The sequence below is a fragment of the Esox lucius genome, chromosome 9 (genome assembly GCF_011004845.1).
Source record: "Esox lucius isolate fEsoLuc1 chromosome 9, fEsoLuc1.pri, whole genome shotgun sequence".
Taxonomy (NCBI): domain Eukaryota; kingdom Metazoa; phylum Chordata; class Actinopteri; order Esociformes; family Esocidae; genus Esox; species Esox lucius.
The window spans coordinates 7,366,943-7,380,593 of record NC_047577.1 but is presented as its reverse complement, the minus strand read 5'-3'; the positions used below and the strand labels follow the sequence as shown (position 1 = coordinate 7,380,593).

The window sequence follows — 13,651 nt, the reverse complement described above, 5'->3', positions numbered from 1 at the left end:
ATGCTATCTATTTTTACTTGGTTTCATTCTAACTCCATTGTGTCATGTGATTGTGTTTCAGTGGTACTGGGTCAGGGTGACTGGGATGTGACCTACTCCACTCAGAGTATCTGTGTCTTGAAGGGGTCAACAGTGGAGCTGAGCTGCACCTACAAGTATCCAAGTGGTCATAAAGTCACATCAACCTTCTGGTTCACTAAAGTTGCTGGTGGGAAGAAATATGTGAATCTAAATGATGACCCAGACTACAGAGGTCGTGTGACGTATCATAGCAGTAAAAATTACCACACCCTGATAATCACAGACCTGAGGGAGAGTGACTCAGCTGAATACAAGTTCAGATTCATAACAGATCAGTCTAGAGGTGAATGGATTGGCAATCCTGGAGTAACTGTGTCTTTTCCAGGTATGTTTGAAATGAAATATATGTTAGTCACAACATATCATATATATTTCTATAAAGACTGTGTTGGAAATATAGATTCACCAAGAGATACTCAGGCAGGAATTTCAGAGACCCGATCTCATTACATAACATCAGTTTTATTGAGTTCTTGCAGGCAGAGACAGTGAAACGTGTAACTCTAAAGTGCATCTCAGAAGGCCATTCTCTAATACAGCTAATAGGACATGTTAAAAACATTTCATAACAGTCACACTTCAATTGAGTCTTAGTCTCCCTGGAACAAATCTGACTGTTACAGGTAATACTGAACGTGAAATGTTTGATCCAGCTGTGTGTAATGGTGAGTCCCTGAGGGGAAGTTAACAATGTTAAAATAATATTTCAGGTCTTCAGGTTGAGGTAACTGCAGGAGTGAATGTAACACTGACCTGTAGAACCACCTGTCCTCTGACTGGTAACCCCACCTACATCTGGTACAAGAACGGACAACATCTAGATGAGAGCTCATCCCCCCAGTACAAAGACCCAGTCTACAGTAACTATGAAGACAGTTACTCCTGTTCTGTTAAAGGTCATGAGGATCCCCACTCTCCTACAGTGTGTGAGTGTTTATTTATACATCATGTTAACAGTGTGCAATCACAGTGTGTTGATTTCTTGATGTGTTCTGATACCAGTAATATAAGTATTTATAGAAATAACTAAGACAATGTCCTCTTGTCATGTCACTGTGTTTCAGGTGTTCTGGGTCAGTACTGCAACAGAGTGACTTACAGCAAGAGTAGTATGTGTGTCTTGAAGGGCTCATCAGTGGACATATCCTGTACTTATGCTGGTCGTTATTATGTCATATCACCACTGTGGTTTAGTCCTAAACAGAGTGGTAGGTGGAGGGATACGTTGATCCCTGAGGACCTAACCACAGACCCAGGGTATGCAGGTCGGGTGGAGTATCCTGACCAAGAGAGTAGAAGATACAGTGGTCCCTTCACCCTGAGAATCACAGATCTGAGAGAGGAGGACTCAGCTGAGTATCGATTCACTTTTAAAACAGACTACTTTGAATGGGGTCATAGTCTCCCTGGAACTACTCTGACTGTCACAGGTAAAACTGATCTTACAGGGTTTGATACAACGTTGTATTGTGATGAATTACTGAATATATAAAAGTATAATTCAGTTTCCTCAGAAGTGTGTTTGGTTATTTCATATTATATCAGATATACAGGTGAAAGTGACTCCTGCTACAGTGACTGAGGGACAGAATGTAACACTGACCTGTATCACATCCTGTCCTCTGACTGGTAACACCACCTACATCTGGTACAAGAACGGACTACTGATAGATGAGAGCTCCTCCCCCCAGTACAAAGACTCAGTCACCAGTAACTATAGAGACAGTTACTCCTGTTCTGTTAAAGGTCATGAGGATCTCCACTCTCCTACAGTGTGTGAGTTTTTATTTAATACATCATGTTAATTGAGCATAAGGTATAAGGGAAGTAAGCTTGTTTTTAGACATGAGGCGACACAGAGTGCCTGGACACCACACTTATCCTTGAATTATTTGAAACACATCACAAACCCCGAGATGCTTTGTTGCTTTTATAAACCAATACAATTACAGCACTAAGAAGTGATGTCTTACCCGTGTATACGGTCTGATATGCCAGGGTTGCCAGCCAATCAGATTTCAAACCACCCGGTATTTTGGAGACTATAACACACGCATGACATCACATGACTTTGTACATGTTTAACTGCATTGGTACAAGGTTTATAAAAGTAATAAGGAATCATTGGGATTTGTGCTATATTGCCAGTTTACCAAGGCTTAGCACTATGTCCAGGAACTCCGCTATGTGTGGTTCATGAAAACAGCTCTTATTTGTGGGATTCTAACCACACACCAAACACCCAAAATGCCTGATTGCAAACATGTGAAAAGGCTTTCAGGCAATCAGCATTCAACATTTTATCCACCTGGTTTATAAGAATGTATTTGTGTGTGCTAGTTTTATAACAGTAGTTTGAGGCATTTAAAATATAAGTAATATAATGTCATCATATTTCAGGTGTTCAGGGTCAGACCTGTAGAAGAGTGACTTACAACAAGAGGAGAATCTGTGTCTTGAAGGGGTCATCAGTGGACATATCCTGTACTTATGTTGGTGGTAATTCTGTCACATCATCACTGTGGTTTAGTCCTAAACAGAGTGGTAGGTGGAGGGATAAGTTGATCCCTGAGGAACTAACCACAGACCCAGGGTATGCAGGTCGGGTGGAGTATCCTGACCAAGAGAGTAGAAGATACAGAGGAACCTCCACCCTGAGAATCACAGATCTGAGAGAGGAGGACTCAGCTGAGTATCGCTTCACTTTTAAAACAAACACATTTGATTGGGGTCATGGATTCCCTGGAACAACTCTGACTGTCACAGGTAAAGCACAGGTGAATTTACAGGGCAGTGTTTGCAGAAACAAATTAAGCCAAGTCCAGGACTATAAAACACGATCATTGGATTTGTCTATAGAACTATTTTGTTTTTTCCTAGACTAGGCTTAATACATGTCTGCGAAACCAGTCCACAGAATTTAATACAACTTTGTATCCTGATTAATTACTTGAGAAAATATCAAATAAAATATATAATTTTAAAGAGTGATCAAATAAACTATGAATGCATGTCAGTTCTGATGACTGTAGTTTACTCTGTGTTTTCTCCACTTTATTCAGTTGTTCAGGTGGAGGTGAATTTTAAAGAGAGGTCGGCATTAAATACACTGACCTGTAGAACCACCTGTCCTCTGACTGGTAACCCCACCTACATCTGGTACAAGAACGGACAACAGATAGATGAAAGCTCCTCCCCCCAGTACAAAGACTCATTCGACAGGAACCATGAAGACAGTTACTCCTGTTCTGTAAAAGGTCATGAGGATCTCCACTCTCCTTCAGTGTGTGAGTGTTTATTCAATACATAATTTTAAAACTGTATAACCTACGTGTTGGTTTTCATTAAGTTTTGATACCAGTAATATATGTATTTACAGAAATAACTAACAAAATGTTCTCTTGTTATGTCACTGTGATTCAGGTCTTGTAAGTCAGACCTGCAACAGAGTTACTTACACCAAGAGGAGAATCTGTGTCTTGAAGGGCTCATCAGTGGACATATCCTGTACTTTTGCTGGTCAATATCCTGTCACAACATCACTGTGGTTTAGTCCTAAACAGAGTGGTAGGTGGAGGGATACGTTGATCCCTGAGGACCTAACCACAGACCCAGGGTATGCAGGTCGGGTGGAGTATCCTGACCAAGGGCGTAGAAGATACAGCGGTACATCCACCCTGAGAATCACAGACTTGAGAGAGGAGGACTCAGCTGAGTATCGATTCACTTTTAAAACAGACTACTTTGAATGGGGTCATAGTCTCCCTGGAACTACTCTGACTGTCACAGGTAAAACTGATCTTACAGGGTTTGATACAACGTTGTATTGTGATGAATTACTGAATATATAAAAGTAGAATTCAGTTTCCTCAGAAGTGTGTTTGGTTATTTCATATTATATCAGATATACAGGTGAAAGTGACTCCTGCTACAGTGACTGAGGGACAGAATGTAACACTGACCTGTATCACATCCTGTCCTCTGACTGGTAACACCACCTACATCTGGTACAAGAACGGACTACTGATAGATGAGAGCTCCTCCCCCCAGTACAAAGACTCAGTCACCAGTAACTATAGAGACAGTTACTCCTGTTCTGTTAAAGGTCATGAGGATCTCCACTCTCCTACAGTGTGTGAGTTTTTATTTAATACATCATGTTAATTGAGCATAAGGTATAAGGGAAGTAAGCTTGTTTTTAGACATGAGGCGACACAGAGTGCCTGGACACCACACTTATCCTTGAATTATTTGAAACACATCACAAACCCCGAGATGCTTTGTTGCTTTTATAAACCAATACAATTACAGCACTAAGAAGTGATGTCTTACCTATACGGTCTGATATGCCAGGGTTGCCAGCCAATCAGATTTCAAACCATCCGATATATATTGGAGACTATAACACATACATGACATCACTTTGTACATTTTTAACTGCATTGGTACAAGGTTTATAAAAGTAATAAGGCATTATTGGGATTTGTGCTATATTGCCAGTTTACCACGGCTTAGCACTATGTCAAGGAACTCCGCTATGTGTGGTTCATGAAAACAGCTCTTATTTGTGGGATACTAACCACACACCAAACACCCAAAATGCCTGATTGCTAACATGTGAAAAGGCTTTCAGGCAATCAGCATTCAACATTTTATCCACCTGGTTTATAAGAATGTATTTGTGTGTGCTGGTTTTATAACAGTAGTTTGAGGCATTTAAAATATAAGTAATACAATGTCATCATATTTCAGGTGTTCAGGGTCAGACCTGTAGAAGAGTGACTTACAACAAGAGGAGAATCTGTGTCTTGAAGGGGTCATCAGTGGACATATCCTGTACTTATGTTGGTGGTAATTCTGTCACATCATCACTGTGGTTTAGTCCTAAACAAAGTGGTTGGTGGAGGGATGAGTTGATCCCTGAGGACCTAACCACAGACCCAGAGTATGCAGGTCGGGTGGAGTATCCTGACCAAGAGAGTAGAAGATACAGCGGTACCTCCACCCTGAGAATCACAGATCTGAGAGATGAGGACTCAGCTGAGTATCGCTTCACTTTTAAAACAAACACATTTGATTGGGGTCATGGATTCCCTGGAGCAACTCTGACAGTCACAGGTAAAGCACAGGTGAATTTACAGGGCAGTGTTTGCAGAAACAAATAAAGCCTAGTACAGGACTAAAAAATACGATCAATGGATTTTTCTATTTAACTGTTTTGTTTTTTCCTAGACTAGGCTTAATACATGTCTGCGAAACCAGTCCACAGAACTTAATACAACTTTGTATCCTGATTAATTACATGAGAAAATATCCAATAAAATATATCTTTTTAAAGAGTGATAAAATAAACTATGAATGCATATCAGTTCTGATGACTGTAGTTTACTCTGTGTTTTCTCCACTTTATTCAGTTGTTCAGGTGGAGGTGAATCATAAAGCGAGGTCGGCATCAAATACACTGACCTGTAGAACCACCTGTCCTCTGACTGGTAACCCCACCTACATCTGGTACAAGAATGGACTACAGATAGATGAAAGCTCCTCCCCCCAGTACAAAGACTCAGTCGACAGGAACCATGAAGACAGTTACTCCTGTTCTGTAAAAGGTCATGAGGATCTCCACTCTCCTTCAGTGTGTGAGTGTTTATTCAATACATCATTTTAACACTGTATAACCTCTGTGTATGTTATTATTACATTTTGATACCAGTAATATATGTATTTACAGAAATAACTAACAAAATGTTCTCTTGTTATGTCACTGTGATTCAGGTGTTCAGGATCAGTACTGTAACAGAGTGATTTACACCATGAGGAGAATCTGTGTCTTGAAGGGGTCATCAGTGGACATATCCTGTACTTATGTTGGTCGTTATTATGTCACATCACCACTGTGGTTTAGTCCTAAACAGAGTGGTAGGTGGAGGGATAAGTTGATCCCTGAGGACATATCCACAGACCCAGGGTATGCAGGTCGGGTGGAGTATCCTGACCAAGAGAGTAGAAGATCAAGAGGTCCCTTCACCCTGAGAATCACAGATCTGAGAGAGGAGGACTCAGCTGAGTATCGCTTCACTTTTAAAACAGACAACTTTGAATGGGGTCATAGTTTCCCTGGAACTACTCTGACTGTCACAGGTAACACTGAAATTACAGGGTTTGATACAACGTTGTATTGTGATGAATTACTGAATATATAAAAGTATAATTCAGTTTCCTCAGAAGTGTGTTTGGTTATTTCATATTATATCAGATATACAGGTGAAAGTGACTCCTGCTACAGTGACTGAGGGACAGAATGTAACACTGACCTGTATCACATCCTGTCCTCTGACTGGTAACACCACCTACATCTGGTACAAGAACGGACAACAGATAGATGAGAGCTCCTCCCCCCAGTACAAAGACTCAGTCACCAGTAACTATGATGACAGTTACTCCTGTTCTGTTAAAGGTCATGAGGATCTCCACTCTTCTACAGTGTGTGAGTTTTTATTTAATACATCATGTTAATTGAGCATAAGGCATAAGGGAAGTAAGCTTGTTTTAGACATGAGGCGACACAGAGTGCCTGGACACCACACTTATCCTTGAATTATTTGAAACATATCACAAACCCCAGAGATGTTTTGTTGCTTTTATAAACCAATACAATTACAGCACAAAGAAGTGATGTCTTACCCGTGTATACGGTCTGATATGCCAGGGTTGCCAGCCAATCAGATTTCAAACCATCCGATATATATTGGAGACTATAACACATACATGACATCACTTGGTACATTTTTAACTGCATTGGTACCTGGTTTATAAAAGTAATAAAGCATTATTGGGATTTGTGCTATATTGCCAGTTTACCACGGCTTAGCACTATGTCCAGGAACTCCGCTATGTGTGGTTCATGAAAACAGCTCTTATTTGTGGGATACTGACCACACACCAAACACCCAAAATGCCTGATTGCAAACATGTGAAAAGGCTTTCAGGCAATCAGCATTCAACATTTTATCCACCTGGTTTTTAAGAATGTATTTGTGTGTGCTGGTTTTATAACAGTAGTTTGAGGCATTTAAAATATAAGTAATACAATGTCATCATATTTCAGGCGTTCAGGGTCAGACCTGTAGAAGAGTGACTTACAACAAGAGGAGAATCTGTGTCTTGAAGGGGTCATCAGTGGACATATCCTGTACTTATGTTGGTGGTAATTCTGTCACATCATCACTGTGGTTTAGTCCTAAACAAAGTGGTTGGTGGAGGGATGAGTTGATCCCTGAGGACCTAACCACAGACCCAGAGTATGCAGGTCGGGTGGAGTTTTCTGACCAAGAGAGTAGAAGATTCAGCGGTACCTCCATCCTGAGAATCACAGATCTGAGAGATGAGGACTCAGCTGAGTATCGCTTCACTTTTAAAACAAACACATTTGATTTGGGTCATGGATTCCCTGGAACAACTCTGACTGTCACAGGTAAAGCACAGGTGAATTTACAGGGCAGTGTTTGCAGAAACAAATAGAGCCTAGTCCAGGACTAAAAAACATGATCAATGGATTTGTCTATTGAACTATTTAGTTTTTTCCTAGACTAGGCTTAATACATGTCTGCCAAACCAGTCCACAGAATTTAATACAACTTTGTATCCTGATTAATTACTTGAGAAAATATCAAATAAAATATATAATTTTAAAGAGTGATTAAATAAACTATGAATGCATGTCAGTTCTGATTACTGTAGTTTACTCTGTGTTTTCTCCACTTTATTCAGGTCTTCAGGTGGAGGTGAGTCCTGAAGGGTGGTCATACTGGAAGACACTGACCTGTATCACATCCTGTCATCTGACTGGTAACCCCACCTACATCTGGTACAAGAACGGACTACAGATAGATGAGAGCTCCTTCCCCCAGTACAAAGACCCAGTGCCCTTTAACTTTGAAGACAGTTACTCCTGTTCTGTTAAAGGTCATGAGGATCTCCAATCTCCTACAGTGTGTGAGTGTTTATTCAATGAATCATTTTAACTCTGCATAACCTAAGTGTTGATTTTTATTAAGTTTTGATACCAGTATTATAAGTATTTACAGAAATAACTAAGAAAATATCCTCTTTTTACGTCACTGTGTTTCAGGTGTTATGGGTCAGTACTGTAACAGAGTGATTTACACCCAGAGGAGAATTTGTGTCTTGAAGGGGTCATCAGTGGACATATCCTGTACTTATGTTGGTCGTAACAATGTCACATCACCACTGTGGTTTAGTCCTAAACAGAGTGGTAGGTGGAGGGATAAGTTGATCCCTGAGGACCTAATCACAGACCCAAGGTATGCAGGTCGGGTGGAGTATCCTGACCAAGAGAGTAGGAGATACAGAGGTCCCTTCACCCTGAGAATCACAGATCTGAGAGAAGAGGACTCAGCTGAGTATCGCTTCACATTTAAAACATACAACGTAGAATGGAGTCATAGCCTCCCTGGAACCACTCTGACTGTCACAGGTAATACTGAACTTACAGGGTTTGATACAACGTTGTATTGTGATGAATTACTAAAGATATAAATGTATAATTCAGTTTCCTCAGAGGTGTGTTTGGTTATTTCATATTCTATCAGATGTACAGGTGAAGATGAGTCCTGCTACAGTGACTAAGGGACAAAATGTAACACTCACCTGTATCACATCCTGTCCTCTGACTGGTAACACCACCTACATCTGGTACAAGAAGACTGTAACCTCACCAAAAGCATCAGGACAGAGTTACAGCATCACTAATATCACATCTGAGGACAGTGGAGAATATTATTGTGAGGTCAGGAATGGGAGAGGATCTAAGAACTCTTCAGTTCTGATGGTCAATGTTGCAGGTAACATTTAATCTTCCATGTTTCAATAAAAAAATAGGTGTTTCAATATAATATAATCTTTATAATTTTTCTAATGACACTTTAGTACATGTATGGTCCAATGTTATCCCTTGCCAAGTAGTTCTTTCATATTCTGTTTAGTTTTTTAATGTAACATTCATTTATATCATCTTGTATTTTAGGGACTAGATCTGTAGGAATCAAAATTGTTGTTCTGGTTCTCATTCTCTGTCTCTCTGGATTCATTTGGTTCAGGTGAGGAGACATTAATATTTTTTTGAACCAAATGTGATTTTACATTCAGTTGTAATTCATTTATTAATTGATCGTGTGTTTAGGAGGAAGAATGCTTCCATATCCACCTCGTCTGACAACAGAAGCACCAGAGACACTGAAGACAAGGAACAGGTCAGAAGGTTTAAATAGATTAGTATATTTTTAAATGATGGGTTGTTTCATAGAACATTCTCTCTCTCTATTCCATCACTCTCTCTCTCTCCAGAGTGTCCATCCTGATCCTAACAGTGACATGTACACAACTCTGAACATGAGGAACAGATCCCCTGAATATGATACTCTGGATGTAACTACATTATCATACATTATTATGTTCATGTCTTTGCATTTTTTTTTTGTTATTTACAATATTTGAGTGTTGATTGAAAATAAATGTATTCTCCCTCTCTACATTTCTATCCCTCCCTCCCCCACAGAGTGTCCATCCTGATACTAACAGTGACATGTACTCATCTCTGAACATGAGGACCAGGTCACCTGACTATGACACCCTGGTAGTAAGTTTTGTGTGGCATCGTCTTCTAAAACAACGTTGGACCAGCAACTTCAAGGGAGATGTTTTTTTGTGTGTGTGTGTGTGTATATGTGTGTGTGTGTGTTTGTGCGCGTGTGTGTTAATTGTTTATTTAGTGTGTTTTCTTCCAGAATGCGAGACTCCTCTGTGACACAAACACCCAGATACACACTGAGACTTCTGTTTACGAGAACTGTAGAGAACCACCACAGAACCTGGACTGAAGAGAACCACAACAGAACCTGGACTGAAGTGAACCACCACAGAACTGGCATCATATTCAACGCTAGTTTTAACATCTCTATTCAATTTCAATAATTATCCTACCCTATATTGAAAATGTCCAGATGATAAGCTTGACTTAAATGTGGAGGTGATGATAATGATGTATATTTTGATTTTAACTGCGCGAGAGGTTAAGAGCATGGTTTGGCCTACTGATTACTGATGATATGAGACTTTTGGTAACAGGAGGTAATGATGGAGATGACCTTCATGTAGGTTCTGATGGTGCCAAGTACTTATATGTCATGAATCAGAGTGAGAATAACCATGCTGTGTGAGGTTATAAGCACTGTCCAAAGTTTTTCCTCATTGTGTGCATTTAAGTGGTTTGCAAGTGGTTTGCAACTAACGTACACATAGAAACACCACATATTCCACCAGATGCAGAATTAACACATAGTTACACAATTGTTCTCTTGTGATGTGCTTGTTGGTACAGCAAATGAAAAACTGTCTCATGTCATCGCTCGTGTAAATTGGTTTCAAAAACATGCAAATCAATATAATTTCAAGCCCCCAGTATAGGTTTGGGGTACAGTGCTGGAATCAGGATCAGAGGGCCAGTTTATTCCAGTTCAGTGGTCAGGGGCCCCATTTATTCCTGTTCAGGGGTCAGAGGCCCAGCTTATTCCAGTTCAAAGCGCATACTGACGTTATGAAGTGCAATTTGCTAGAAATACAGAGACTGTCACAGTGGTAGTACCTATACTGAGTCAGGCTGCTTGTTAGGAACTAGGTTTTTATTGTTGTATATCACTTTTTCTTGAACTTTGCAATACAATGTCAAACTTCTTGTGAATCTGAATCCTGAACAAGTTTTTTTATAAATGCCTTTATTCAATGACTCCTTTGTTATTTTCTGTACTCTTTGTTGTCATTGTATTTCCTGTTTGTTCTTCATTTTTATTGTTTACAAAAATGTGGCTGTTTACCATTCAAATAAAAGTTTAATTAAATGTTGATTAGTTTTTGGATAACATTTTAATGAGGTGATATACATCTGACAGTCACTGTAAAGTCATATGTAGTCTGTCTTATATGCATATATAGTCAGTCATATACAGAATACTTGTACATTTCTACCCTCTGTAGGTCTTGGCTGGGGTCTTCTAGGTATCTCTATGTGCCCAGCCGCCACAGTCAGGACCTACTTTGGGGAGACCTCTAGGCATCTCTGCGCTGCACTTCTGTTCTCCCCAATCAGCAACTCTGAATCAGAAAGGGTTTCATTGCCAAGTAAGTTTCCCAACAAACAAGGAATTTGTTCTGGCCATTGGTGCTGCAAAAAAAAAGAATACAAAAGGAATAAGGGAAATAAAAACAAATAAGAACAGTGGACTGAGCATAGAAATTGTTCACTGCAATAACAAAAAAAAAGGATTTTGTCTGTTGAGGGCTGTGTGTGAATGTTGGGAGAGGGCTATAGTCCATTTGGCATTTTAATGAGGCCTACTGCTGTAGGAAATAAACTTTTCTTGTGGCGAGAGGTTTTAGTCCTTATGCACCTCAGCCTTCTGCCAGAGGGGAGAACACTGAATAGTACCCAGGCCCAGTCTTACCAGCTCACCTCCGCATCCTGGAGATGGCAGCTTGCAACCAATAACCTTTTCTGCATAGCGGATGATGTGTTCCAGCCTGCCCTTGTCCTTGGCAGTGGCTGCAGCGTACCAGACTGTGATGGAGGAAGTCAGGATGGACTCAAGAATGCCAGTGTAGAAATTGTTGTGGAAATCACTAAATGGGTAAAAGTAAAGATTTCTTCTAGATTTGCCAACCTGGAGCAGTTGACACTCAGCAGAGTCAGGTCAAGAGCTCCCCATTGAAAGTTGAGCTCAGATCTATATACATTCAGTACATCAGGTCTATATATATATTCAGTACAGCCCACTGTCTCCCTCCCATGTATGATTAGAGGTCTATATACATTCAGTACATCAGGTCTATATATATATTCAGTACAGCCCACTGTCTCCCTCCCATGTATGATTAGAGGTCTATATACATTCAGTACATCAGGTCTATATATATATTCAGTACAGCCCACTGTCTCCCTCCCATGTATGATTAGAGGTCTATATACATTCAGTACATCAGGTCTATATGTACATTCAGTACAGCCCACTGTCTCCCTCCCATGTATGATTAGAGGTCTATATACATTCAGTTCATCAGGTCTATATACATTCAGTACATCAGGGCTATATACATTCAGTACATCAGGTCTATATACATTCAGTACATCAGGTCTATATACATTCAGTACATCAGGGCTATATACATTCAGTTCATCAGGTCTATATACATTCAGTACATCAGGGCTATATACATTCAGTACATCAGGTCTATATACATTCAGTACATCAGGGCTATATACATTCAGTACATCAGGTCTATATACATTCAGTACATCAGGCCTATATTCATTCAGTACATCAGGTCTATATACATTCAGTACAGCCCACTGTGTCTCCCTCCCATGTATGTTGGTGCGAACTTTGACAACAGCATAGCAATATGTCTACAGGCCTTGAGAAGTTAGCAAAAACTATCTGCTGTAGGCACATCCTCTACATGTAAACAGGGCTAGAACACACAATGGCCTTACTAAATTACAGGATTATACTCAGAATAAGCAATGTGAATTCTCGTGACAATAAAATTAATAACTCTCTATCACGAAATGCAGTTCCTGTATTCTTTCAGTTTCTTTTGAGCTGTATTTGAAAGCAGTATGTGTTAGAGTATGAGTGTTGGTCAGTGATCAAGATCCTCAGTCATATGTTATACAGTTTTTTACAATCGCTATGACAGTTTTTTCAATACATTTAACAAGTTTCCTAAACTCTTAACACGGCTAGCACAACATCCATCTTTGTAGGCTATACAATTAACACATTTCTTGTTGCTTTGACACAAAATGCATACAGTTAACACAAATTTTAAATGCTTGAACTTCTTTTACACACAAGCTCAACCAAGACCAAAACAATGTAATTTTACAGTCAAATTTACAAATGCTTTCACACTGTATGTCAGAACAGATAACACCATGTTCTAAACCTAACCTTACAGGCTAAAGTCAAGGTAAACAGCTGTATATATTGTGAATTGAAACACAAATATATTCCCTGTATCTTATTCCATTGCTAATGAGAAACAGCTTATTGAAGTTATGCAAATATATAAATCACAGCTGATTCCCATCTAGGAAGCACACTCAGGTGTTGAGGTTCTTTCAATTGCATATGTTCTGAAAGAGTACTCTTTGGGCTGATATTGTATGGAAAAGGAACAATATGGAGCAACACAAAGAAAGAAAGAAAGAAAGAAAGAAATGCCTGCACGAGGGAGAGGAAGACGAGTACCCGGACAAGGGAGAGGAGTGGGACAAGGACAAGGAAAAGGGAGAGGAGTGGGTCAAGGACAAGGACAAGGAAGAGGAGTGGGTCAAGGACAAGGACAAGGAAGAGGAGTGGGGCAAGGACAAGGGAGAGGAGTGGGGCAAGGACAAGGGAGAGGAGTGGGGCAAGGACAAGGGAGAGGAGTGGGGCAAGGACAAGGGAGAGGAGTGGGGCAAGGTAGAGGGAGAGGAGTTAGAATGCGTGGTGGT

The 13,651-nt window shown here is 40.0% G+C and overlaps 1 protein-coding gene across 1 annotated transcript; it reads left to right on the top strand.

The window, feature by feature from the left end:
• The first annotated feature begins 3,255 nt into the window (after positions 1-3,255).
• LOC105030146 (sialoadhesin-like) lies at positions 3,256-10,688 on the top strand. The gene is made up of 14 exons (XM_034294309.1): positions 3,256-3,368; positions 3,505-3,870; positions 3,986-4,216; positions 5,857-6,222; positions 6,338-6,568; positions 7,190-7,555; positions 7,852-8,076; positions 8,213-8,578; positions 8,694-8,945; positions 9,128-9,200; positions 9,284-9,353; positions 9,448-9,528; positions 9,659-9,739; positions 9,888-10,688. Exons 4-14 carry the CDS (start codon positions 5,895-5,897, stop codon positions 9,978-9,980), a joined length of 2,166 nt encoding a protein of 721 aa, XP_034150200.1. The 5' UTR covers positions 3,256-3,368; positions 3,505-3,870; positions 3,986-4,216; positions 5,857-5,894; the 3' UTR covers positions 9,981-10,688.
• The last annotated feature ends 2,963 nt before the right edge of the window (positions 10,689-13,651 follow it).

Excerpts from the sequence above, each read along its gene's own strand:
- LOC105030146 (XM_034294309.1), top strand. The coding sequence starts at position 5,895 with ATGAGGAGAATCTGTGTCTTGAAGGGGTCATCAGTGGACATATCCTGT. Across the intron at positions 8,579-8,693 it reads AACCACTCTGACTGTCACAG|ATGTACAGGTGAAGATGAGT; the intron begins GTAATACTGAAC and ends ATATTCTATCAG. Across the intron at positions 9,354-9,447 it reads ACACTGAAGACAAGGAACAG|AGTGTCCATCCTGATCCTAA; the intron begins GTCAGAAGGTTT and ends CTCTCTCTCCAG.